General features: G+C 39.0%; 4 protein-coding genes across 4 annotated transcripts in view; 2 read left to right on the forward strand and 2 right to left on the reverse strand.

Annotated features, from left to right (window-relative positions):
- Positions 1–4,354, reverse strand: LOC144662129 (BTB/POZ domain-containing protein 6-like). Its single transcript, XM_078522879.1, has 2 exons — positions 2,727–4,354; positions 1–2,233 (listed from the first exon to the last, which is right to left on the reverse strand). Exon 1 carries the CDS (start codon positions 4,314–4,316, stop codon positions 2,982–2,984), a length of 1,335 nt encoding a protein of 444 aa, XP_078379005.1. The 5' UTR covers positions 4,317–4,354; the 3' UTR covers positions 1–2,233; positions 2,727–2,981.
- Positions 4,355–7,971: 3,617 nt separating this feature from the next.
- On the reverse strand, positions 7,972–10,851 carry LOC144649663 (BTB/POZ domain-containing protein 6-like). The gene has a single exon (XM_078509224.1). It carries the CDS (start codon positions 10,543–10,545, stop codon positions 9,175–9,177), a length of 1,371 nt encoding a protein of 456 aa, XP_078365350.1. The 5' UTR covers positions 10,546–10,851; the 3' UTR covers positions 7,972–9,174.
- Positions 10,852–10,917: 66 nt separating this feature from the next.
- Positions 10,918–26,570, forward strand: part of LOC144662251 (BTB/POZ domain-containing protein 6-like) — a 49,670-nt gene continuing 34,017 nt past the window's right edge. The window contains exon 1 of the mRNA XM_078523030.1: positions 10,918–11,124. Within this exon, the coding sequence (XP_078379156.1) occupies positions 10,989–11,124 (136 nt within the window). The 5' untranslated portion in view covers positions 10,918–10,988. The remainder of the gene's footprint in view (positions 11,125–26,570) is intronic.
- LOC144662399 (uncharacterized) overlaps positions 11,015–26,570 on the forward strand; it is a 34,707-nt gene continuing 19,151 nt past the window's right edge. Inside the window, exon 1 of the mRNA XM_078523199.1 lies at positions 11,015–11,250. The gene's annotated coding sequence lies outside the window, so the exon portion shown is untranslated. The remainder of the gene's footprint in view (positions 11,251–26,570) is intronic.

A 26,570-nucleotide genomic window follows, 5' to 3' on the forward strand; every position in this document is an offset into this window, starting at 1 on the left:
ATTTTTATACAGGGGTCTCTGCCTGAAGGTTTGATCAGGCCTTGCCCTTTCACATACCAACTTCTACTGCTGTGCAGTGGCACGCTTGTCACATACATAAAATGAAAAAATGTAACCTTTACTTTAGCCTGCGAATGCAGACATGTTTCCAACTGTTGCTTCTCATCGCCATTGGATTGAAGTGACAGCCGGAAATACGCCTGCGTTTGCAGGCTACCATTATTTACATAGCTTAAAGATATAGATATGTGATGAATTTTATACAGGGGTCTCTGCCTGGAGGTTCAATCGGGCTTTGCTCATTCACACTACCAACTTTTACTGCAGTGTACCCCTTTCACATACATAAAACGAAAATACTGTAACCTTTTTGTATACACCTGATTGAAGAAACATTGACCCATGAAAAATATAAACCAATAATGATGCAACTCAAATGTTTACTTTGAAATCAGAAAAAATAATTGTCATCTGTGCCAGAATGAACATTATAATAAGACAGGTTTCATAAACCATGCTCTAAAGGCTCTAAAAGAAAGACAATATCTTGATTATAAATAAATGGAATACTACTAGCCTACCAATGCTCTCTACCCAAAATCCCATTCAGTCTTATCATTTATGGTTTATGCTTTTCAGTGTCAAGGTTTCTTCAATTTGGTGTATAGCGCAAAGACATAGATATGCCAGAGGAAGTAAGACTATACCCAATGTTATAGGTACAGCTGGACAATTCACACAGATCTTTGCATTGTTATTTCTGGCAGTAAATGTTATACAGTTTTTGCAATCCTTTCAAACACCAGATTTAGTTGCTACCTTTGCATTCTGCAAGGGTTAAAGGGGGGGGGGGGTCCTTCTTGTCTACATATCTAGAGCAGTTGCTAAGGAATTGCTAAAGATGGTTTTTGGTGGGAAAACATTTTGGAGCATTTGGTAATGCTTAAATTTTTTGATGGGAAAACACTTGCATTGAAAAAATTGATATTGCATGCACACAACTAGTGCCAGTCCCAAACTGCACATTAGAATTTAGAATCTCTTAAACTTGGAGGAAAGAAGGTAGAGTTCTGATTGTTTAAAGCATTTGAGAGCGTTAGAGATAATATGGCCTTCTTTATAATCCTACATTTACCATTTACATGTAAAAATGGGACGCTTCGAAAGAAAGTCTGAAAATATGTGTCTATTAGGTCATAACTTTTATAACAATGAGAATTTCATGAAGACCATACAAAACATTAAGCATGTACGGTAAATGTTCTTTATCTGTTGGTACTGATTTTAATTTTTCGATCTATATGCCCTTTCAGTTTTCGGGTTTCTTCTATTCCGGTCACATGAATTGTCAAATATGGCCGCGATTTTAAAGTTTTGAAGGACTCTTCAATGGAACAAAGTTGTGCAAAAACCTTATCCATGCTAGGTTTGGTTTCTAAATCAAAGAGCTCTTCGAGCCACGACTGAATTTTTTTCACCAAGTTTAACGTTTGGTTTTTATACCTTGAATATATATGAGCAGCAGGTGATTCAAACATTTCTTTGATGCAATTAATAAAGCAGAAATGAGGAAACCTGCTTGACCTTTAGATTATAAGCAGTTTAGTATACCCCACAATGTCTATTACTTTAATTAATATAGGATGTATTTGTCTCGTTCGACTGAGTCTGTCAGATTAACTCAATCGAGAAGGTGTCAGGATGTGGTGCGAGATGTCATGAGTTCAACCAAGAGGGGTTTAGGTTTTTTCTTTTTTTTAACTTTTTTACCCAACAGCACTAAAATGGTTTGTTTATTATATCGCTCCATTGGTACATACATGTATGCATTGCAGAATAAAAGCATTTACATGTAAGCCGTAAAGAAATAACACTGTAAATAAATATATCAGAACATATAGACTGATTCAGGTAAATGTACTTTGCTGTTTAATACATGTGAAAAGCTTTTCATTTTCTTGCGAACATTTTAGCCAGTGCTCTGGTTTCTAGATAGATCCATCATTGATGAAGCTTATGTGAAACCCGATTTAGTTTTCGAAAGCTCCTTCTACAGATGGACACGAAAGTCACTGATCGATTAATAGCTCTCAATGTCCACTTTTTTGGCAGTCGATTACTTTCTGCACGTAATTGTCAACCACATTTTGTTTCTTTGCTTCTTGCTTTTCTTGTCAAACCCCTTTAAATTTAAAAGACCGCCTTTATACGGCTGTCTTGCTCCCCTTTTTTACTACAGTCGAAGCTCTCTTAACGGACACTCTCGTAAGCGGACAGCTCTACTTACGGCCGCCTTGTTTGAAACCCCGTTTTTAACTCCCATACAAACTCTGTATTTTTACATTCTCGTAAACGGACATTCCCGTAAGCGGCCGCGGACACTTTCAGAGATTACGACTTGGACTTTTTCTTTGTTTTTAAGCTCCCGTAAGCGGACACCCCATTGAAAATGCTGTTACCAACCTCTATATCTTGTTTTTAACAGTCAACTTCACATCGCCGTTCGTCACAATGATTTTACAGTAATTACAGTACCATATTTTAGTGCTTGTTTTGCCGTCATCCACGTCCGTCAGGTTATTGTTAGCTGGGCAAGCTCCCGTAAGCGGCCATATATCCCTTACACCTCCAGTGGCCGCTTACGAGAACCATTCTCGTAAGCGGCCAGCTCCAGTTACGGACACTTTTTTCGCGTCCTGAGGGTGTCCGCTTACGAGAGCTTTGACTGTATTATAATCTGCTGGTCAGCGGAGTTGCAAAGAAAAGTTTACAGATGATGGACCATGTGAGTGACCAGGCTGGCCACTATACTTCCTGAATAAAAAATTCAGTCGTAAAAAATGGTTAGAAACCTTCCTTAGCAGCAAATTGGTAGTTAAGAAGGACCCCCCTTAAAAAGGCATGTGCATAGCCAACATATAAGGTACCCTCTAGTCTACAGTGAAACTACACAGTTAAAGTAACAATCATTACTTTCATGGTCATTCTTCTAATCTGAATAATAGCTCTACACACCTACTTGGAGGAACATCAATGCGGTTGAAGACAAATTTTACTCCTGAAATGTCAACTGTATCAAGAGCCTCATTTCCAGGATAATAGCCAGGACCATCTACTGATACATTAATTGCGACACTTAAGTCTGTCGTTAGAGCAAATGGTTCATCAAGTATAACATCAAAACCATAATAAAATCCAGCGCTACACTCTTTCCTCCTAGATGTAAATGTCCCACTTTGGCATACTTCCCCACAACCATCTTCATCACCAACAACTACTGTTAATTCAACATTAAATATGCCATCATCATCACCTAACAGAGAGACACCATGGAATACTATGTCCTTGTCAACTCTGACGTCAAGCCAGTCATTATCTTCAGAATAATTTTTGTAGATGGGGCCATGAAGAAAACTCTTGAATCTACAACATCGCAAAAGAGGACCCAATCTTTGAACAACCGGGAATCCAACTGCTGATGTCTCCCGACAACGAAAATATTCCATGATATTACTTGTTTCCTCTTTTTCTAATATCTGGCTTGGAAGAACAACATCTTTGAATTCGTTCTGCTTCATAGTTGGAAAACGAATATTTTTGACAACCTGTTCTCCAAGGACCTGTCTTTTGACAGAACCATTCCCATCAAGTTGTTGCCTCTTGCATTCTTCTTTTGCCCAGCAATCTACAGCCTTGAACAAATCCACTTCTCTGATGGTCAGCCTATTTCTTTCCACTAACTGGTTTAGAAAAGATTTCTCCATGCTCAGAAATTCATTTGATTTCAAGGCCTCCTCCGTCTCTTTGTCAATCAAATCCCAGCAATGACACAAAAGATCTTTCTTTTCATACTGTTCAGCGTGTTTGAAGACGCAAAAAACATCTGATAGATCAAGATTTTTTCCTAAATATTCAGTACATTCACTGGTCAGGCTAGGAATCATGTATTTCTCGGCCAGATACAACACTTGCATCACGTTATTTCCGTTCAAGCAAACTTCATCGGTGTAGATGAAACGTAACAACTCCAACATACCTTCGTATTCACAGTCGGGGAGATCAATATGTTCTCTGGTTTCGGCCATTGCGCCGCAAAACATAGCAAAAAACACAGGACTGTAAATCGACAACAAGAACTTGTGCGCGGGAATGGCAATCTTGCTTCTCTTGTTGTCACTTTCGGCCCCATTTTCGCTGTTTCGGGATGCTTGCACGACGAATTTTACATCACTCAGAATCTCGTTGTTAAACATAGACTTGCATCTTTCTTTGTGATCCATTGGCCAGCTCTTTGCAAGCACTTTGAGCGTAGACATGACAATTTTCGGGCGTTCTTCAGCGTTCTTCACCTTCTTAATTTCAGTTTTAGGATTTTAGCGGATTCAATTTGGGCAGCGGGTTTCTTTGTGATAAAAGATTCTGTTGTATAATTATACAATAGACATCCACCGGAATAAGCGGCACGCAATGCATGCAGAAGTGATGACGTTTAGCAAAAGGGTTCCTTTTCAGGAGCAGAGAAATGGCGAGGATGAGCGCAACACTTACAGCTTACAAAGAAGCAATGTTAGGGCTTGCACAAATTAGTATTGCGAGGATCTGATAAAATTCAAACTAATGTGATGCAGGAGTTATGAAGTCACAAAGACACAGATAACTCCTTTTTTGTGGATTTGCTGCAACTGAACAACGGTAATATTTTACGTTATTGCTGGTGAGCGCAAGTGAACAAGCACACCAGTCTTAACATAGCGAAAAAAAAACAAAATTTTGTAGAATGTAAGATCGGAGGCATGCGCAGTTGGATGTTTCTTCATTATCCGGGATATGAGATATTGGACGTCTTTTGAGTCATTCTTAGAGTGCCCTTCAGTCATGTTCATTACTGAACATCTTTGTACGACGCTGTCATCCCCAGGGAGTTACTTAAGATTTCAAGTGACGGAGATGATCAAATGGGGCAAAAATCAAGACCCAAAAAGATCCCTACGGCTTCCCTGCCATGTCCCCAGGCGTCCTCCTCCTTTGTCGAGCACGGTTCGCTTGGCGTTGTGGGACTGTCGAGCACGGTTCGCTTGGAGTTCTGGGCCTGATGCGGACGGGAAAGGGGACATCGCGGCTCGCTCTCTGATCATCAACCCCCGCGCTCCCTGTTTTCCCGCCTTACCGCCTTTGCCGTCCGGCCGACCGGCGCCTGACGAGGCAGAGGGCTTCCAACAAAACTCAAAAAAAGTCCTATGCCGAATTTCTCACCCTTAAATTTCTAGAAAGTTGAAAAGATATAACACAAGGAAAAAATTGGAAAAACACGTTTGTTTGTACTTTATTCGCAGAAGTACGCAGCCAAGGCACTACCATGAATTGTTGATGGGAATATTTTTTTATACGGGAATGACATTTCTTTTTAGTTTTTGGTCGGGAATGGCATTTGATTCTGGATGAATTTTTTTAAATTTTTTTGTGCGAGAATGGCTTTTGATAAAAAGCGATTTTACATATTTAACAAAACGGTTTTATACATTTGTTAAAACAGAGACTATTGATATGTCCATTTGTTATCGGAGTCCTGCTATATCCTCCCGGACGATTCTTCCGAAACAATCTTCTTGAACGTACCGCAACGTGGTTTTCCATTGATGCAAAATTAAGCTTACCAGGAAGATTGCTTGAAGTTGAGGAAAGTTCCAAAGTTTTAAGAAAATAATATTTGACTAAGGGTATGTAGACATAGTCGATGTTTTATAATATTAGGCAAAAGTAGCCTAGCTCTGCTCTGCTAAAAATCCCCAAATTCCTTGGAAAAGTAAAGTTAAGTATATTGCTTTGACAAAATAAACGATTTTGTTGTTGACATTAGTCAACAACAAGCGTGGACATTAGTCAAGAATTCATTTTTTTAAACACTTCCCGTAAACATGAACCTTAAAAATGCCTTTCCTAGAAAAATGTTTTGTCTGTACAAGTTAATTTAGGTTGCGGCTGCTGGATAAAATGTTGGGGGCCGTCGACATATACACTTGTTGTGAAGTGGACGTTTAGGTCGAAACTTTCTCAGTGTCGTTAATACAAACTTTGACCATGCAATTTTTGATGGCTAGCGTGTTTTTGCATCTCGTGTTGACGTTAAGATACTACCGACGGGTGGTTTGAAGGCAAACGGCAAATATTTGTATATACTTCCAAGACCTGACAGTTTATAAAAAAATTATGCGAGACTTTATCAGCCTACAGTAGGAGCCTCAGAAACCTGCAGTGAAAATAAAAATTTGTAAAATAAAATTCTTTTTTCCAGACCATTTCACAGCATTATTACACGACTAAGGCGGTCCGAGGGCCAATAACTAAATCAGCCAATCAGATTACTTTATTTCCGGTCCCGCGAGGGCCGATATTTTCCAAGTATCGGACCGGGTTTTGTCACGGACGATCCCGCGCTAATTACCGCGCGATTTAGCGCAAGATTTTCTGCAAGATTTTTTTTGCAAGATTTTTTCGGAGTTTTTATTGCTTTGAAAATGAAATGACCTTAAACACAGAGATAATTATTAACTCCTTTAGCGCGCGTAAAAGTTTTGCCGCACATTGTTTTCCAGGACATCTACCGGGTAGCAATTCTCACTACACAAAGTTTCCAGTCGTGTAATAAATCTCTTATTAACCAAGCTTGCTCGGGACCGTACTGGGCGAATATTGACCCTCGGTCTTTTTTGTACGGACCTCGCTGCGCTCGATCAGTACTGTCAAGACCTCGGGCCAATATTCGCCCAGTACGGCCCTCGCGCGTGGTTAATAAGATATATGTACTTCTCCCAGAAAATAATTTCACTGAGTTCTAATGCTAACTGGATTATGAAACGCATTTTTATTTCCATCTTTTCGATTATAATCGTACACTTCATTCATTATTTACGGAATGGAACATTAGCAACTAAGGCTGCATATGTTGTAGAGGTAAACTGGTGTAGTCGGAAGTTCTTTTCTTGTGTTTTGTTGTGTTGCGCTGCGTTTTGACATAGAAAAGAAAGACCAGCTTTATAAAAGGGCATCAGAGAATTGTTGGGAAATCTGACTACGTATTAATGCTGGAGGGTGACCGACGATTGGCTAGCATCCCTTTCTGGGGAAGTTTGTTGTATATTCATAAGCAGTCAGTCAATTTATCCATTTCTTACAAAAAGGTTATTTCTTCGTTTCCAAAGTTTCTTTGTGTCTTTTTTAACTCGGGAAATTCCGCGTTTTAGCAAGCAGGGCCAATTTAACTCCTTCCCTCCTTTGTTTCCTGTTAAACATAGGCACGCAATGCGTGCAAGAGCGGTTTTCGATTCTTGTTTCATAATAAATATGAAACAATTGTCCGTTGGCTCAAAGCCACTTTGATCTAATTAATAGAGCGACATGCCACGAAATTTTAAGTCTTTTTTTCTGATATGCAAAATATCTCTTGGAAAATGTGCATTTGATGTAGGTCACTGTGATCGTTAGATTTTTCGGATGTAAGGGTTACGTTTATTTTTTCGCTTGTTTTTGCTCTCGAAGAAAAGCCTTGACTAGCCTAGCTTGAATGTTTTTCCCGATCTCTTTTTTTCCTTAACCCCTTTAAGTCTATCTTAGTCCATCTTATTTTCAGGAGTCGGCATTAAAAAAAATTCGTTGAATTGTACACGCTGAGTTAAAATAAAAATAAAACCTCTTTCAATTGCAGTGTTTACACAGAAGAGTTGCACTAAAGTCTGGTATGGAAAAAGCGGGACTTTACCCAAACATTTTTAATGCACAAACGATGGCTCCTGGTAATAAAACCCCACCAACCCCATCCCCACACTCTGAAAATAAAAGAAAACGAAACATTTCATATAATTGGGAAAACTTGATTCGGCCACAGGCTTGGCAGCCGGTGCCCAAAACTTGTTCCTTTGCTTTACTTGGTAAGACCATAGTGCTGAACAATGAAACCATTGACATCTTTGGAAATCACAAATATTTTTAATTGTAAAATAAACCTCTTATTTAGATACCCCCGGTATATTTACACTAATTGATACTACAATTATTTTTTTATGAGCAAGTGTTACCCAAGGCATTGAAAGGTACTCAAGGGTAATCAAAGAACAACTAATTTTGCAATATTCTAGCAAAGCAAAGATAGATTTCTTTAACCTTAGCTCGTTATTGATTTGCTAGGAACGTGGAAGACATGAAGTTTAAAACAAAAGATATATACATAATTTACTTGCAAATAAACTTTTATGCGACAATTGAACTGCCTTTTGTAAATTTTTCCCATAGTACATTGAGGGGATGAAAACATGGGATTGATGTTAAAAATTGATGGCAGATAATGGATGTCAAGTTTTTTATTTCAGTGACGCACAAATTTTTAATCTCCCGCCCTCCTATGGCAATGAGCAGTTGATTGCCATAACCTTTGCTGACAAAACACTTTTCTAGTAAACTTCTTGTGAAAATGTTTGTAATGGGTTATTAGAACTGACAGTGCGACTACTCCAACCAAGGCCACCTGACAAAATTTGTGCAAAATAGAAAATGAAAACTTTGTATGATAACAATAAATCCCCTACAAATTTTGGATCTACCTCAGCTACATGCTACAGAAGCAATAAATTTGTGACCATTTTAATTGTTTTATTGCGGTTTTCAGTGAAGTGCGAACTCTGAAATTCAAAATCCAACAAACGATTATGCTTTTTGCTGCCGGCAATCATAATTATGGCGACAGCTAACGAACCATGAAAAACAGAAACAAACAAAATGGATCGAAATCTACCAATCACAACCGAAAGACTTGACCTTTTGACCCCATTGTAGAGGTCCGCTAAGGTGATTGACGGCAGCAAAAAACGTAAACCTTTTGTTGAGGATTGAATTTCAGAGTTCGCATTTCACTGAAAACTGCAATAACATGCAAACACTATTGGTAAATTGTGAAGAATTTGCTTGGGAGGCCTTGGTTGGAGTAGTCGCACTGTAATTTCCCATTGTGTCAAATGGGAAAATTGGAGCATAAAAACACCAATGTACATGGATCCTAATTCATTTCTATATGATTACACTATTCAATATGAGGTTTTTTTTAATAAGTTGTCACCAACTTAAAAAAGTTGGAGACTTACTGCGTCTGTCTACAGTAAAACAACTTTTCTCTTAGTTTCAAGGTCATTCCTTTACTTTAAATAAAAGCTCTGCACACATACTTTCTGAAAGACGTCCATAGATGGGGCCACGATAAAACTCCTTATGTTCAAAGTCAAGTCTTACTCCAGAAACAAAAGCATGATTAATATGATTTCCAAGATAATGACCAGGGCCAATCACATATGCTTCATAGAGGTAAAGAACATTTCTGTCAACAGCAAGTGGCTCATCAAAAATAACATCAAAGCCATAATAAAATCCACTGTTACACTTCCTTTCCTTAGAGATATAAGTCCCAGTTTTAGATGCAAGAACTACATGATCACCATCATCATCATCATCATTAAAAAGAAAAAAATCCAATTTAACTGTAAATTCACCACCATTGTTACCCAAAAGAGAAAAACCATGTAATATTATGTCCTTGTCAACTTCAAGTGTAAACCAGTCTTCCTCGTCAGGATCATTTTCGATGTATTTTTCATGAAGAAAACTCTTGAATCTGCAACATCGTAACAGGGAACCCACTCTGTGAACATTTGGGAAACCAACTGGTGAAGTCACAGTAGAGCTGAAATATTTCATGATGTCACTTGTTTCTTGGTGTAGTAAAATATTGCTTTCAGAGACAACATCCACGAACTCATTCTGGTTCATGATTGGAAAACGAATATTTTTCACAATCTGTTCTCCAATGACTTGTCTTTTGACAGAGCTGTCTGCTTTAAGTTGTTGCCTCTTGCATTCTTCTTTTGCCCAGCAGTCTACAGCTTTAAACAACTCCACTTCTCTGATGTTTAGCGAATCCCTCTCCACTAACTGGTTTAGAAAAGATCTCTCCATGCTCAGAAATTCATTTGATTTCAAGGCCTCTTCAGTGTCCATGTCGATCAAATCCCAGCAATGACACAAAAGATCTTTAATTTCATACTGATCAGCATGTTTAAAGACGCAAAACACATTCGATAGATCCAGATTCTTTCCTAAATACTCAGCACATTCGTTCGCCAGGCTAGGAATCATGTATTTCTCGGCCAGATACAACACTTGCATCACGTTATTTCCGTTCAAGCAAACTTCATCAGTGTAGATGTAACGCAACAACTCCAACATACCTTCGTATTCACAGTCAGGGAGATCAATATGTTCTTTGGTTTCGGCCATTTCACCGCAAAACATAGCAAAAAACACAGGACTGCAAATCGACAACAAAAACTTGTGAGCTGGAATGGCAATCTTGCTTTTCTTGCTGTCACGATCTCCATTTCCGCTGTTTTGGGACGCCTGCACGACGAATTTTACATCACTTAGAATCTCGTTGTTAAACAAAGACTTGCATCTTTCTTTGTGATCCATTGGCCAGTTTTTCCAAAGTGCTTTGAGCGTAGACATGACTTTTAGTTTCTGTATACGGACCTATACGGACTATACGTGTTGGACGACGTGCTGTGGGTGTGGGTTTCTGTTGGCGGACGCGTTTTTTGACAGCGGATGGCTTTGAAAAACTCGATTGCGCTGTATAAGCTACAAGACATTCACTCTTGCCCTGACTTTGGGAAAGCAACTGAGCTATTATTCTTTCCTGCCTTTATCTTTGGATAAGGGATAGGAAGTCTTACCTTAGTGCTAGAAGTTTACAATTTTGGCAAATGAAAAGCTCTGAGGTTAACGGAGTTAATATTAATGTATGTTACATAACAATCAAACCTTTTCTCAAACACCGCTGACCCTTCTCGATATCTCCCTTCTTTCCTTCATCTCTGAGGATCTTTTGGAGCTCTCTAGTCTGAGGTTTGTCGTACTTCATCGCTTCGTGCCTTCTGCATTTAACCATTATGTCTTCGCTCACAAAGAACTGGCAAAAGGATTGTAAAGAGAGATGTAAGTTTCTGTTTAATAGCGACACACTTAGTGACTTCAAATTTGTTGTTCGAGCGTCCCGAAAATATGGAGAGCGTGACAGCAAGAGAAGTAAGATTGCCATTCCAGCGCACAAGTTCTTGTTGTCGATTTGCAGTCCTGTGTTTTTTGCTATGTTTTGCGGTGAAATGGCTGAAACCAAAGAACATATTGATCTCCCTGACTGTGAATACGAAGGTATGTTGGAGTTGTTGCGTTACATCTACACTGATGAAGTTTGCTTGAACGGAAATAACGTGATGGAAGTGTTGTCTCACAACTTGCAAAGCAATCATCGGGGCGGTAGTCAGCGGATGTCTCTAAGGCGCATGAGCAGCTCCTTTCTTTGAGAGAGTTCGATTTTTTTGTGTCTAGTGTATTAGACACTAGAAAGGGGTAAAAATCTCAGATAAATACTTCATGTAAGCAAATATCAAGTATGCGAAGAGTTTCATGGTTCCCGTCCGTGACCATTTACATGAGGATAAGAACGCATTCAGGAAAAGTGTAACTATCGAAACACGTGACGACGCAACACTCGAGTAAAGGAGAATCGGAACCATGAAATAAACGAGACAAGAGGAAGGACAATGAACGAGAATGATACAAAAGGGAATCGGGACCATGAATTTGAGAACGAATATTCCGCGACGTTTGCGATGCTCTGTGTCAGTGATAATGCATTTGCTTCTAGTAGCGAACTGCAGCGGAACTAGCTAGCCCAGAGAAGTTATTGTGAAGTGTATTTTGTAGAGCAAGAAAAAGCTGAAGCTGCCCGACTGAAAACAGCTGTGACTGACCAAACATCTGCAAAAGCTGCTGAGTATTTATGTGGACAAAGTAATAATAGAAGTAGTAAACTACTTGCAAATCATGTAAGCGTTGGTCAATTTCACCATTTCACGTCTAATGATTACGGCATATAAAGTGAGAGCTTCCATATTTACGGGATTGTTGCCTTTAAGAGCACGAGAAATTGCAGACATTTTAAAAACTCAGTTTATCTACCACTTAAAAAATCACACAATTTCGGGGTAACAATGGCCTTTATTAAGCGTGCAAATGCCCTCCAAATTCCCCAAAATTTTTTGACACTCAAAACTCTAATTACTCAGCGAATACAGCCGCCTCTATTGCTCCCGCTACTACGTGCGAAATGCGCCAACTGGGGTTAGGTTAGCTTCTGTCATTCGTTTCCTTTAATAGATAAAGCCGCTTAAGATGATTATCTGTGATTATCAATGATTCGCCGCATGAATGCACGCGCGCTGACTTAACTCACGCTTTATAAATTTAGACTTCGCTAATGTTTGCCCTGTTCCAATTTACTGTCAATTTAAACGTTTTAGGTTTTGCAAAGTTTGTTCGTGCACGTATTGTTTCGGAATTGCGAAAAAACGTGCCGAAAAAGAATAATTTCATTATCTCCTTGACGCAGCACGAAGTGTTATTTTTTATCCCTTGCCAGGCGATAGCTTTGTTACGCGTTAAATTAACATCAGGGTCGTTACTGTTTACAAGCACGCAAACCCGCTTTAACGTCTAAAGAAGCAATTGAAAAACAGGGTTTTAAGTATAAACAGGCCTAAGAAGTGCGATCCTAGTGTGAATGAAAATAAGCGTCAATCATGTTGTGTGAAAGAGAAGGGAAGAGGGAAAAAAAAAAAAAAAAAAGATCGTGGCGATAAGTTGTCGCTATTATAAAAACACACAGTATTTAGGCGATATTAAGTCTTCGTAAGTAAGAGCGACGACAGGACGAACTAACTACACGGAACGTCGAATGGAGATTAAGTTTAGCACAACAAGAAATCGCCACGAAGAGCACAGAGTAAAATTCTTCTGGAAAGTTAGAAAGGACTTATACAAAATGTAAACGGATGAGACAAATTATATTTGATGACTTCTATTAGATTCAGTAAAAAGACAACTTCTACAATTGGCCTGTGTAATACAATTACGAGACCACGTTTGACCTCTGTCGCATGTATTACCAAATGTCACGCTACAAGATAACGCAACTTTTGTTTAGATCTTGTTGAACAGTCATTCAATACAGAAGTTGCTAGCTATTTTTATTTAGTATGTTAGTTTTTTGACAAATTTCCTTATTTAATATCCCGTTAGGAAACGTCATCCCTCTGCATGGACTGCGTCCCGTTTATTATATTGCTCGCCATTAGAAGGCACATCCACATTGTGAGAAATAATTTTTGGGAAAGATTACTGAATATGAGATATTATCGCCAAACACGTCGATTTTAAGAGCTATTTTTGCGGTGAACTAATTAAATACCTTATTAAGATTTATGACACGCATTCGACTCCTGACACCCAATTATATTTCCAAAATCCAGAAAACAACTTTGAATTGGGAGGGGGAGTAACACAAATTTTTGCAAAATTATTTATTTTTAAGGGTACAAATCGACCCATAAAAAAAGAGCGTGAAGGAAAAGAGCTAAAGCATACATCTTAGGCTCAATTAGCAGCCAGGAAATCAGCCCACGCTCATCCCCAAAACGAAGATCCTAATCCTCCGGAAAAACCAAACACATCTGGACTCGAGAGATCAACGGAAATCAACCATAGTTACAGGTGTGATCGCGAGTACCAGTATCCACCTTGCACTAGACACATGTTCGCATTGCGGACCTGTTATTATATATGTAGTAATAAAAAAGACTTTCTAAGTTTTGTCTTTAAAGCAGCGAAAATTTCTCCGGAAAGGTTATTGGTGTCAATATGTGGTGTTTGTTATGAAATAAAACCATCACGGGAATGGTAATGAAAACGTGGCGATCGAATATTCTCGCGCTGGTCGGAGCTATTGTTGTTGCTCTATTGTTTCGAGGTTGTTTGTTGACTTGGTCTTTCTTTGTTTTACTTCATTTACAATCCCCATGTGGGCCAGTTGAAAATCGTGGTACAAACATTTGCATTTCAGCACTGAAAAGTAGCACGGCATCACAAAATTCTGCGTTCTTAAAACTACACGACGATGACGAAATTTTCGGATAAACACGCTGCTTTTAGATTTTTAGTTAAGAGAATTGAACCCCTTTATAATAAGTGATTCCACGGCATAGCAGCTTCCATTTCGCGGGAAAAGATTGCCTGTTGCATCATCGTCCAAAAACCGCTGACTACATCGTGAATTGATCGCTTTGCAAGTTGTGAGAGCATCGCTACTCGGTCCCAGACCTCGTTTCCTCCCTCCCCCCCCCCCCCCCCCCCTTGGTTGAGTTAATTACCAAAGTAGGGGAACATTACAAAGTAGGGGGTACGGGGAATGCTCCTCTGGGGAAATTTGAATTTTCTGAATCTTGTTTTGGATCCTTGGAATGTTATTTTAGGCATTCTGTGAAGATTTCTTAACTATTAGAGAAGCCCTCATTACAGCACTTAAAGGCATAATTATGTCAGTGACCCGCCCCCTTACAGACCATATGTTTTGGCTGGCCTTCCCTTTGAAGCTATATTTTTTCATAACCCCCTTCAAATTCCATCAGCCCCCAATCCTGTTTTCGGGATTTTCTAACTTCTTAACAGCGTGTTTAAAATCTGACGTTCTACGCTCGCTAAAACAACGAAACCCAAGCTATTCGAGTGTTGTAGATCGTCACCTTTGAGTGTCGTAATCCGGGTGTCACGGTAACTGTTGCTAAACAACGGAATTATAAGGATTTGTATGAAGGAAAACATGAATTCTGCTTGAATTAAATAATATGAACGACTTTTGAAAAAAAAAAATGCTCACTTGAACTTCTCTGCTTGTCTATTTGCCCTGTGTGTTTTTTTGGTCGACTCAAAGCGATTTGAGTAGGTTTTAGCTTCTCCATTTCTATCCTTATTTCTATCTATATAGGGATTCCATTGTTGCGTTGAAACCTGGAAGCAATCGAACTTCTCAGTTATATTAATTTAAATCGAGCGTTAAAATACTTGAATACTAGAGGTGGCATTCGATATTTAAATTTTTTTTTATTTATGATAAATTTACGGTAAAAATATCTTTAGAAATCAGCAGTCGGAGTTCTCGTACTAAGTGACACCTCTTCAATCGTGACTTGAGATTATTGTCGTTTACGAGAGTAATTGTAAGGAAAGGTTTCACTGTATCCTAGAGCGGTTTTCACTTGAGTGTCGAAAGTGAATTGCGTTTGCTCTGGTTTTACATTACTACGCTTAGTGATTGGCTTAAAAATTTCGCGCCACTTTCTCAGCCAATCAGGGGTAAAACCAAAACCAATCGTGACTGGCTCGCGCACGTTTTCGCGCGCTTTGTTCCGGCTACATGCATTTGCTTCGAGTTTTGATTGGTTCACTGGATTGTCTGTGTTCTTTGTGATTGACCAGTATTTTCGATCCGTCACGATCTTGCTTTAGATGTCATAATTGTGCGGGCCGGTGCAAAAAGGAACATCCACCTAATGTTCTTCGCGAAAATAAAAACAAAGGGACACTACGTTCAATGTGCTGACTACTTATTTGTGACTAGCCTTTTGAGAGCAGAGACGCTTCGATCTGACTGCTTGCACGGTATCACTCGAGTTGACACCAAACGCTTTGTAAACCAGCTTACTGTGAGATTGTTTCCAGACTTATTTCCATTTCTCTGAACCATATTTCAACTCTTGCTGTATTAACCACGCTCAGTTTCCCGATCAAGATAAGATAACCAACGTGTATCACACAATTTTCAAAAGTTTATACAAGCTGACATACGGCACATCAATTATTTGAGTCTTGAGTTTCAAGTAGCGGCTCACGATTGGTCAATTTATGGCTTCTGATTGGCTTAAATCAAACTCTCCTAAAACCTCTGGTATTTAAGAACGGTTTAAGCAACCACTCAAGCAAACTGTATCAGCTAAGGCCTTGTTTGTAATGATTTTTCCCGCCAAAAAAAAAAGGCGGGTTGCCACCGGATCCTAGCTCGTTTCCAGGCCTAATCCGTGCGTACGTACATACGCGACAATCAAAATTTCTCGGTTCGATAGGATACCATTTGCCTGCCTATGGATGCTACACTCCGGAGCTGCGCTAAAAAGTTAAGCGGGATTTCTTATTCAAAGCTTTAGTTCGCGTCTTCACAACAAATAAAAAGCGGATTTTATGTTCAATGCTTTAGTTCGCTTCTCCATAACAATAAAAGGTTAAGCGGGATTTCATGTCCAAAGGCCTTAGTTCGCGTCTTCATAACAAATAAAAAGTTTAGCGGGATTTCATGTTCAAAGCTTTTAGTTCACCTCTTCACAACAAATAAAAAGCGGGATTTTATGTTCAATGCCTTAGTTCGCGTCTTCACAACAAATAAAAAGCGGGATTTCATGTTCCAATTCTTTTATAACAAAGCTACTCCAAAGTTGGATGAAAAGAGCGAATGTGACGAACTTTATAAGCAAGAAGTACACTAATCGGCAGTGCCTTCCCTAAAACCACAAAACTGCAAAAATGCCGCCGATAATTAACTCAACAATTAACGCAAAATAAAAGGATTGTAAAGGTATAACAAGAGCGACTTAATGAAGAAGAAAGCAGCAAATATTGTAACGATAGGTTTTTGGCTCTAAAGTGCACTAAATGCACGGGAACGGATAACCAGCTGGGGCGCTGTTTAATGGACGGCTTGTACGGCTTGTACGGGGGAGAAAGCTAGGTAGAGCACAGGCTCGCTGCACGGCACTCGTTACTCAATGCCAGAGGTACAGGGTCGTTAGCTTCTAGATCAGTCGGACAGCATTTCAGCGGCAGTAAGACACTCAAGGTTTAGGAACTTCTTCTATCTTTATTGCATCTGGACTAAACAACTCTTGACAGCTGTAGGTAACTCATATCTCGTAGGTAGCTCGAGGTAATTCAAAGGTAATTCGAAGGTAATTCAAATGTTGTTCAGTACAGGGCTACTTATATACACTTACAGTGTGGCAATTAACGACAGGTGAACTACAAGTTCAAATAAGGATTTCAACAAAATAAACAATGTACATCTAGTTTATCAACATCGATCTATAGGAAGGAAATTGCTTAACACTTAAATCTTCCGTTCAAAAAGGTTTCAGGATATTGCTTACGATAAAGGTAAATAATAGTGTTACTTGCGAATGTGCTTACTTCGCGTTTTACAACAAAGAATAAATTACTGAACAAAATACAACAGGTACAGTTCTTAAGACTTGAAGAGAAATTCCTTTTATGTTATGACTTACGATTGTATTAATGATTCTGAGCTTAGGATTATATTAAACTTCTGAACACTTATAAATTATACTTGCGCTAAAATTCAACATGATAAACAACAGAACATATATTGGAATTATAAATTCTCTGGAGGAATAACGCTTAGCTTGCAATTCTTAGCTAGGAGCGGAACTAAGCTATAGAAAGATAAATAACGATCGGAAATTGCTATCTTAGAGTGTAAATATACTAAATATCACAATTAAAACTAGCACAAGGTCAAGGCTAAATCAACAGATGACAACTCAAGGTTAAATATATTTTAAAAGCATAATTTTTCGAGTTTCGATGTGTTTTCTAATATTTGAATCACATAGGGTGAGTTTTACCGTGACAATATTTACGGGAACTTGCGAAAACTAACACGATTAATGCATTCATTGCAAAACATAAAATTAGGCTCAACACTTAAGTAAAGTTTGTACCTTTCAGTCTTGGTCTTGTCCTTTTATATATCAATTAACTTGTTTGACTCTCAGCTCACTTTCCTTTCGGTTTCAACAATGAATAAAATACTTACTAGTCTTGATGAGAGCCCTGGGGCCGTAAACATGTAAGCTTAAGCCCGCGACACACTAGGCGATTTTATTCGCCGATCGCGGCGAATTTGATCGCCAGCGAATGCCACCGCCAAATTTAATCGCCAATCAGTTCATGCCAGATATCAGCCATTTTATACGCCGGTCGCGGCGATCGGCGAAAATCGAAATCGCTCCTCCGGGCGGGCACATTTGGCGAATAAATAACCTGAGTATCAGGCCTTCCTAAGGGGAAAAAGCCTGATACTCAGGCTAGCGAATAAAGCGCCAAGTGTGTCGCCGGCTTAACAAAATTCTGTTAACCATTGCTTCGTCCGGCTTGCACAAGGCGAATAATTTCCCCAATTACTATTGCTTCGGGTCTTTCCTTAAAGCTGATTTCCAGTCCGTACTGCGCAGACTCGGGGTTTGTTTTCGTTTTTGTTTTGAATTCGTTGAAACGTTACACTTCGTTGACAGCATACATGAAGTTTTTTAGTCCGCCATTACAGTTCGCATCGTTCAAGAATTTCCGATGAGCTGAAACGTCGGTTTGAAATAGCGTCAAGGTTCTTCTACTTGTTATTATTTGTTCTGAAAGGATATCTGGCGTTAATAATGAAGAAACAGATAAGTTTGTCACATAATTTTTAGTTTTGCTTTGTTTGTGAGAGGCTCACATAAACATTGCAGCCGAGATTGCGCAGTACGGACTGTAATTCATCTTTAAACCTTAATTGTTTTCACAATTTTCCAGGATGCGTAGACGACTTTGGAGGTAACTGTTCGAGGAAATTCTTCGGAGGAAAACTCTCGGACTTGCTTTCCTCGCGTTTTTCATTCAATTCAAGAAGTGAGCCTCGTGCCACAATTTTTTTCGCCTCCTTACACTAACACCTCGTTTACATCAAAATGAAATTTTCAGTAGATTTATAGTTCCTCGCGAAGCGAGGCCGAAGGCCGAGCGTAGCGGGGTGTATAATTCCCAGGGGGGTACTCCGGCTTGTTAATGACGGGGATGATCGAAATATTTTTTTGGGTTTGAAATTTTCGATTCCGGGATTTTTTTGGGTTGGAAAATTTGGCAAGTATTTTTTGGGGTATCTTGATTTAGATAGGCGATTTTTTAGGGTATTAAAAACGAACTAAAGTCTTGGCGTATTTATGGTATGATGAATAAACAAAATGAGCGTTCTTTGTGTTGTGTTATTGCACCTCCTGGCAATTTAGGGGTAATTTGACAAGGGAGTTTTGGGAGGGGGGGGGGTATAGTTGGTTCAGGGATTTTTCTGGGTAATGTCGAAAGACTTAGGGATTTTTTTGGGTCCTGAGGTTTGCCTCCATTCAATCATCCCCGTCATTTACAAGCCGGAGTACCCCCCCCCCCCCGGGTATAATTTTGTCTATCAAAGGGCTCAGGCGGGATGAAATCTCGTGTGGAGTTTACGGTCATATATATTTGTGAGCTTGGTGTCTGGCGGAAATGACGTCACACGGCCGCGCGCTGGTGGCCTAATGGTGTGAGCGTCGAACTTCAAATCAGATCTTCGGGACTGAGGGCGGGGGTTCGAATCTGGCTAAGGTTTTTTTTTGTGGGTTCGAATCCTGAGCCTTTCATTTTTATCGTTTTTCTTTTCGGATTAAAATAACACTGATTTCCACATAATACTCCCTCAACGCCTATTCAGGCTATAAACCTATCATGGCCATCAGGGGCGCGCGGGCGGAGGGTTCGAATCCTCCTGCCGTTCGTTCTTCTCTTTTTTAATGCCCTGAAATAAATGTCCAAAATGCGAATATCCAATAATTTGTCGATAATTTTGAAAATAGCCTGCGCTTCCCAACGCTTTATACCTCTTTACGAACCAGAAAGAGCCGCCATTTTCAAAGCGGAGTAGACCCTGGGAACGAGGGTGTCGCAGCCATGTCCGTTACTAGGCAACAATAACAAATCACCGGTTAAAACCGGTTATCACTCCTTATTTATAACACCCCCCTCCCTCCCCAACCCAGAGCTTCGCGAGGCCCTGCGAGTCACGTATTACTAGTTTATAAAACAATTATTCCTTTCGCCCTTGTTGGCTACGAGTGGTTATAGCCAACTCGGAGTAAACGACGGGAACTTGCAGCTATAAAACTCGACTTAGCTAACTGCAAATGCACACGTCATCTTATATACGCATGGCCGTGCGTAGATAACGAAACACACCATGATCGCTCAATAGGAATTAGATAGGGTTTGCACGCGCTATGTTATAAAATATTTCATCGCGCACTGATGGTTCACTTTCCGTGCATGAAAACTTTTTTTCCCAGGATAGCTGCTTTGCTGGTAAGAAATTCCAACGAGAGTGAGCGGCATAAAGTCTTCTTGGCCACGTTTATTTGCCAGCCCAGTTTCTGCTGTTAGAAAAGGATTTGTTTGAAGCGGTTGCAAAGACGGGGTTCTTTTGAGCCAACCGATGAACAAAATTCGAAACCACCGAAAATTTAGCAAACACAAAAGCATTATCGGCGCAATAAACCATTTCACAACAGACATTTACATCACTCTGTTTCTTCATTTCACGAGTCCAGTGTAGAGTTGACAAAATGGGTTGAGAATTATTTCAATTATTTTTGCCTTGGTCATGCTTTGTGTTCTTTTTCGCGTACTTAGCGTGTTGTGTTATTTCGCACGCTGTTGCTTTTTAGCTTTGCACGTTTCTTTGTTCTACTGCCCACGCTTTATTGTGCTAGTGTGTCCTGTGAAACAAAACAAAAATAAAATTAGTAATGAGGCAAGTTTCTGAACACGCTTAAAATATTTTGGTTTAAAGTGGAGGCGTGTTGTGAGCGTGCTTTCACCTTTATCCCTGTTTTCCCGTGGAGGGTCACATTTATAACAAATTCATTGTTAGCTAGGACTCGGTTTGCAGTATTAACCGTTTGTCGTATTTACTAAGTGCGGCCATGTTGTGTATCATTGAAATTCAAATGTCAACAAAAGCTTTCTGAACTGCTTGCAATCGTGAAACAGTTTCCTAGTTTCCAAATAGTAGGTTTCATTTCAAAAAATTTATTACTCGCTAAACCCGGTTTCGTTAGAAAAACAACATTGATCGCCTTCTCATTTCGTGATCTGTAATGGTGAACAATTAGCGCCATGTCATGTGAGACAATTCAGATAAACGTGAGACAGACTAACTCCCGAGTTAGGATTTCGAGTTGGATTTCGAGTTGAATTTTCGAGTTGTGAAAATAAAGGCCTCGAGGTTCTTCAAAAGGTGAGTATTATAATTATTTCTTTCTCAACAAAATCGAGTTGTAGTTTACCGTTCGTAGTTTGCCGTCGCGTTGTTTGTGCGTTTTGCAGTGATTTTCACGCCATTGAGGTAAATTTTCCGCGGTTTATAGACTCTATCTATGAGTTAAACTGCCTTGTTTATCTGTCAAGCTTTGCTAAAACAGAACACTATTTGCCATCATTCAAGGAAATGAGATCCTTTGATTAAAAACGGACAATTTTAGTATCACAATATTGTGCCGTACGTAAACACTACGCGTTTCATTCAGTTTGGCACTGTTTATCAGAATAAAGTTCTGCTGGGAAACAGTTTTTTCCAATACGGACCTCCCGGCCGGCAAATAACATATATTTATTAGATTATAATTTCACATCCTTCCGCATTTTTACGCTTTTGACACATTTTATTTTACTTTACATTTAAGCATAGGCCCACGCGGAATATTTTTATCGGCGAAAGCTAGCATTTTTAGCGTAACGATTTTTACAGTAGTTTTAGGCGACATTTGAACTTTTTTTTATTTATCTTACAGGATAAACCTATTTCTAGTTTTTAGCTCCAGTATTTTATATTAAGCAAAAATCAATCTCGACAGTACACACGTAACTCATTTGAAGAATGTCAACTGTCAGTAATTTCGTGCGTATTCCTCGTTGCTGCAAATTTTCAATTTCTTACATCCTGTTTTCTCACTAAAATATTTCATACCGTCACATTTTTCTTCTTTGTAATTTAAGACTTATCTAAAGCATCGTGAACTAAAATTTATCGGAATATAACTGAGATACGACGCGCGTGCTGATTGTTCGAAAACCTAATATGTAACTACGCTCGACTTCGCGTAAGGACGAAGAATTGCTTAACATAAATTTAATGTTTTATTTTGCCCTATCAGTTGATAAAAACAGAAGATATGATTCTCATGAACGATGGAAATGCAAACTTGCTAAGGTCACTACAACGAATTTTCCCGCCCGCCGTAGTTAATTAAAATAGAGCAAAGGACCTTGAGGAAGAAAACCGAAAACAAACACAAGAAACAGTTTTCGCTTTCACTGGCCTGGCATGATATTGATAGCATTGATATCTTCTCATTCAACATTCACTCAAAAACCTTTTATGCAAGAAAAAACTACTACTACAAACTGGGCACGATAAAGGCTTACCAGAAACTTTATAGACTTTATATAAACGAGTCCTCGTACGTACTTGAATTGATTTAAAGCGCAGTCAGACTTTTATAAAAACGCCGAATCCTCGTACGCACTTGAATTGATTTAAGCGCTTCCAGTGCTTTCTATAAAGACTGTCATTCGGCAAATAACCGACGAAGAAATACAGGCATTAAGTAAGTAAATTCGGAATAAATTTCGAAAGCGGAATTTCTGGAATTAACTTTTATTCCAAATTTCCCCAGTCTGTGAAATTTGTAAACTTGCAAACTTTCCATGCAGTCCTTATTTACCCTCGGGAAGAATGACTCCGCCAATTTTCACGTGAAAGTACTTTTAAAACATTTAACACATTTTCTGCTTTTAATTGATTGTCATTTTTCTTTCCTTTCATTTGACTATTATAGCTTATTACTTTTTAAACATTTTCGTCGTGTTGATCAGTAAAATTCTAAGCGTGGAGCTAAACCTGTGTCTTATTCTTTCAGCCGCTTTGATTTTCTGACCAAGTCATTCGATGAGTGTGTTGAGAATAACCAAGTAGTTGATCTCGAAATTTTAACAAGATTTCTATTTCTTCGAGAAACGTTTTCTGTAGTTTAGTATTTCATTAATGCAATAGACCACACTTTCCAGGGGATTTACTGGCGTAATAAAACCACTTGGGATGTTGGGAGAACACAAAAATGCATGTAAATTACTCGCCTAACGGCTCGCGATTAACAGCCTCCTTCGTAGACGTTCTTTGGGCTCATCACGTGTTTTTTCCCCACGAACGTCCGCGTAACCGAGCTACCACTTCTGTTCGTCGGTGGTTTGCCTCTGTTATGAAAAACCATTCAGCATTCGTCTATTGTATAACAGAAAATCGTTGGGAAGAAACGCGTGATGAGGCCAAAGAACGTCTGCGAAGGAGGCTAATGATTTACAAGCTTTTCTCGATTTCTCTTAGTCCAGTCCCTGAATTCTCTTCCAACAACCCGCGTGGTTGTATTACGCCAGTAAATTTTTAGAAAGTGCGATCTCTTGCGTAAAGTAATAATGTTTAGGTTAATTTTTTTAATGGAGAAAACTCTCCGCTTGGCTTACTAGTGAGGTTTCTAGACAATTTTATTCCAGCGCTAGCAAGCTCTGCTCAGTGATAGAGAAACGCCACTAGGCATGCGCTGTTTCTAGGCAACAATCTGGCGCTAGCATGCTTTGCTCAGTGATCGCACGTACCTTAATAACTCATTTGACGACTGTCAGCTGTCAGTAATTTTGTGCTTATTCCTCGTTTCTGCTAATTTTCAATTTCTAATATTATGTTTTCTTATTAAAATATTTCATACCGTCACGTTTTTTCTTCTTTGTAACTTTAGTCTTCTCTAAAGCGTCGTGAACTACAGGTTATCTGAAAAGAAATAATTGTTCGTTTTTTAAAATGTAGAAAACTCTCCCTTCCTGGAGAAACGCCACTAGGCATGCGCTGTTTCTAAACAGCATTCTGGCGCTAGAATGCTCTGCTCAGTGATATTGAAACGCCCCTGGGCATGTGCTGTAGCTCATTTGACGACTGTCTGTAATTTTGTGCTCATTCCGCGTTACTCCTAATTTTTTTGATTTCTAATATTCTGTTTTCTCACTAAAATATTTCGTATCGTCACGTTTTTATTCTTTGTAACTTAAGACTTTTCGAAAGCGGCATCGTGAACTAAAATTTATCTGAATATAACTGTTATACCACGCGCGCGCCGTTGGTCGAAAACCTAATATTTAACTACGCTCGACTTCGCGTAAGGACGAAGAATTGCTTAACATAAGTTTAATGTTTGATTTTGCCCTATCAGTTGATAAAAGCAGAAGATATGATTTTCATAAACGAACAAAATTTAAACTTGCTAAGGTCACTACAACGAATTTTCCCGCCCGCCGTAGTTAATTAAAATAGAGCAAAGGACCTTGAGGGAGAAAACCGAAAACAAACACAAGAAACAGTTTTCGCTTTCACTAGCCTGGCATGATATTGATAGCATTGATATCTTTTCATTCAACATTCACTCGAAAACCTTTTATGCCAAAAAAAAAAAACTACTACAAACTGGGCACGATAAAAGCTTACCAGAAACTTTATAGACTTTATATAAACGAGTCCTCGTACGTACTTGAATTGATTTAAAGCGCAGTCAGACTTTTATAAAAATGCCGAATCCTCGTACGCACTTGAATTGATTTAAAGGGCTTTCGGTGCTTTCTGTAAAGACTGTCATTCGGCAAATAACCGACGAAGAAATACAGGCATTAAGTAAGTAAATTCAGAATAAATTTCGAAAGCGGAATCTCTGGAATTAACTTTTATTCCAAATTTCCCCAGTCTGTGAAATTTGTAAACTTGCAAACTTTCCATGCAGTCCTTATTTACCCTCGGGAAGAATGACTTCGCCAATTTTCACGTGAAAGTACTTTTAAAACATTTAACACATTTTCTGCTTTTAATTGATTGTCATTTTTCTTTCCTTTCATTTGACTATTATAGCTTATTACTTTTTAAACATTTTCATCGTGTTGATTAGTAAAATTCTAAGCGTGGAGCTAAACCTGTGTCTTATTCTTTCAGCCGCTTTGATTTTCTGACCAAGTCATTCGATGAATGTGTTGAGAATAACCAAGTAGTTGATCTCGAAATTTTAACAAGATTTCTATTTCTTCGAGAAACGTTTTCTGTAGTTTAGTATTTCATAAATGCAATAGACCGCACTTTCCAGGGGATTTACTGGCGTAATAAAACCACTTGCGATGTTGGGAGAACACAAAAAAGCATGTAAATTACTCGCCTAACGGCTCGCGATTAACAGCCTCCTTCGTAGACGTTCTTTGGGCTCATCACGTGTTTTTTCCCCACGAACGTCTGCTTAACCGAGCTACCACTTCTGTTCGTCGGTGGTTTGCCTCTGTTATGAAAAACCAATCAGCATCCGTCTATTGTATAACAGAAAATCGTTGGGAAGAAACGCGTGATGAGGCCAAAGAACGTCTGCGAAGGAGGCTAATGATTTACAAGCTTTTCTCGATTTCTCTTAGTCCAGTCCCTGAATTCTCTTCCAATAACCCGCGTGGTTGTATTACGCCAGGAAACTCTTAGAAAGTGCGATCTCTTGCGTAAAGTAATAATGTTTAGGTTAATTTTTTAATGGAGAAAACTCTCCGCTTGGCTTACTAGTGAAATTTCTAGACAATTTTATTCCAGCGCTAGCAAGCTCTGCTCAGTGATAGAGAAACGCCACTAGGCATGCGCTGTTTCTAGGCAACAATTTGGCGCTAGCATGTTTTGCTCAGTGATCGCACGTACCTTAATAACTCATTTGACGACTGTCAGCTGTCAGTAATTTTGTGCTTATTCCTCGTTTCTGCTAATTTTCAATTTCTAATATTATGTTTTCTTATTAAAATATTTCATACCGTCACGTTTTTTCTTCTTTGTAACTTTAGTCTTCTCTAACGCGTCGTGACCTACAGGTTATCTGAAAAGAAATAATTGTTCGTTTTTTAAAATGTAGAAAACTCTCCCTTCCTGGAGAAACGCCACTAGGCATGCGCTGTTTCTAAACAGCATTCTGGCGCTAGAATGCTCTGCTCAGTGATATTGAATCGCCCCTGGGCATGTGCTGTAGCTCATTTGACGACTGTCTGTAATTTCGTGCTCATTCCGCGTTACTCCTAATTTTTGAATTTCTAATATTCTGTTTTCTCACTAAAATATTTCGTATCGTCACGTTTTTATTCTTTGTAACTTAAGACTTTTCGAAAGCGGGCATCGTGAACTAAATTTTATCTGAATATAACTGATATACCACACGCGCGCCGTTGGTCGAAAACCTAATATTTAACTACGCTCGACTTCGCGTAAGGACGAAGAATTGCTTAACATAAATTTAATGTTTGATTTTGTCCTATCAGTTGATAAAAACAGAAGATATGATTTTCATAAACGAACAAAATTTAAACTTGCTAAGGTCACTACAACGAATTTTCCCGCCCGCCGTAGTTAATTAAAATAGAGCAAAGGACCTTGAGGGAGAAAACCGAAAACAAACACAAGAAACAGTTTTCGCTTTCACTAGCCTGGCATGATATTGATAGCATTGATATCTTTTCATTCAACATTCACTCGAAAACCTTTTATGCCAAAAAAAAAAAAAAACTACTACAAACTGGGCACGATAAAAGCTTACCAGAAACTTTATAGACTTTATATAAACGAGTCCTCGTACGTACTTGAATTGATTTAAAGCGCAGTCAGACTTTTATAAAAATGCCGA

This window comes from Oculina patagonica, chromosome 1 (genome assembly GCF_052425735.1).
Source record: "Oculina patagonica isolate OP01 chromosome 1, crgOcupat, whole genome shotgun sequence".
In the NCBI taxonomy this organism is placed as follows: Eukaryota; Metazoa; Cnidaria; class Anthozoa; order Scleractinia; family Oculinidae; genus Oculina; species Oculina patagonica.

What these genes read in the sequence shown, in the direction of transcription:
- LOC144649663 (XM_078509224.1), bottom strand. Translation starts at nt 10,545, where the DNA reads ATGTCTACGCTCAAAGCACTTTGGAAAAACTGGCCAATGGATCACAAA.
- LOC144662129 (XM_078522879.1), bottom strand. Translation starts at nt 4,316, where the DNA reads ATGTCTACGCTCAAAGTGCTTGCAAAGAGCTGGCCAATGGATCACAAA.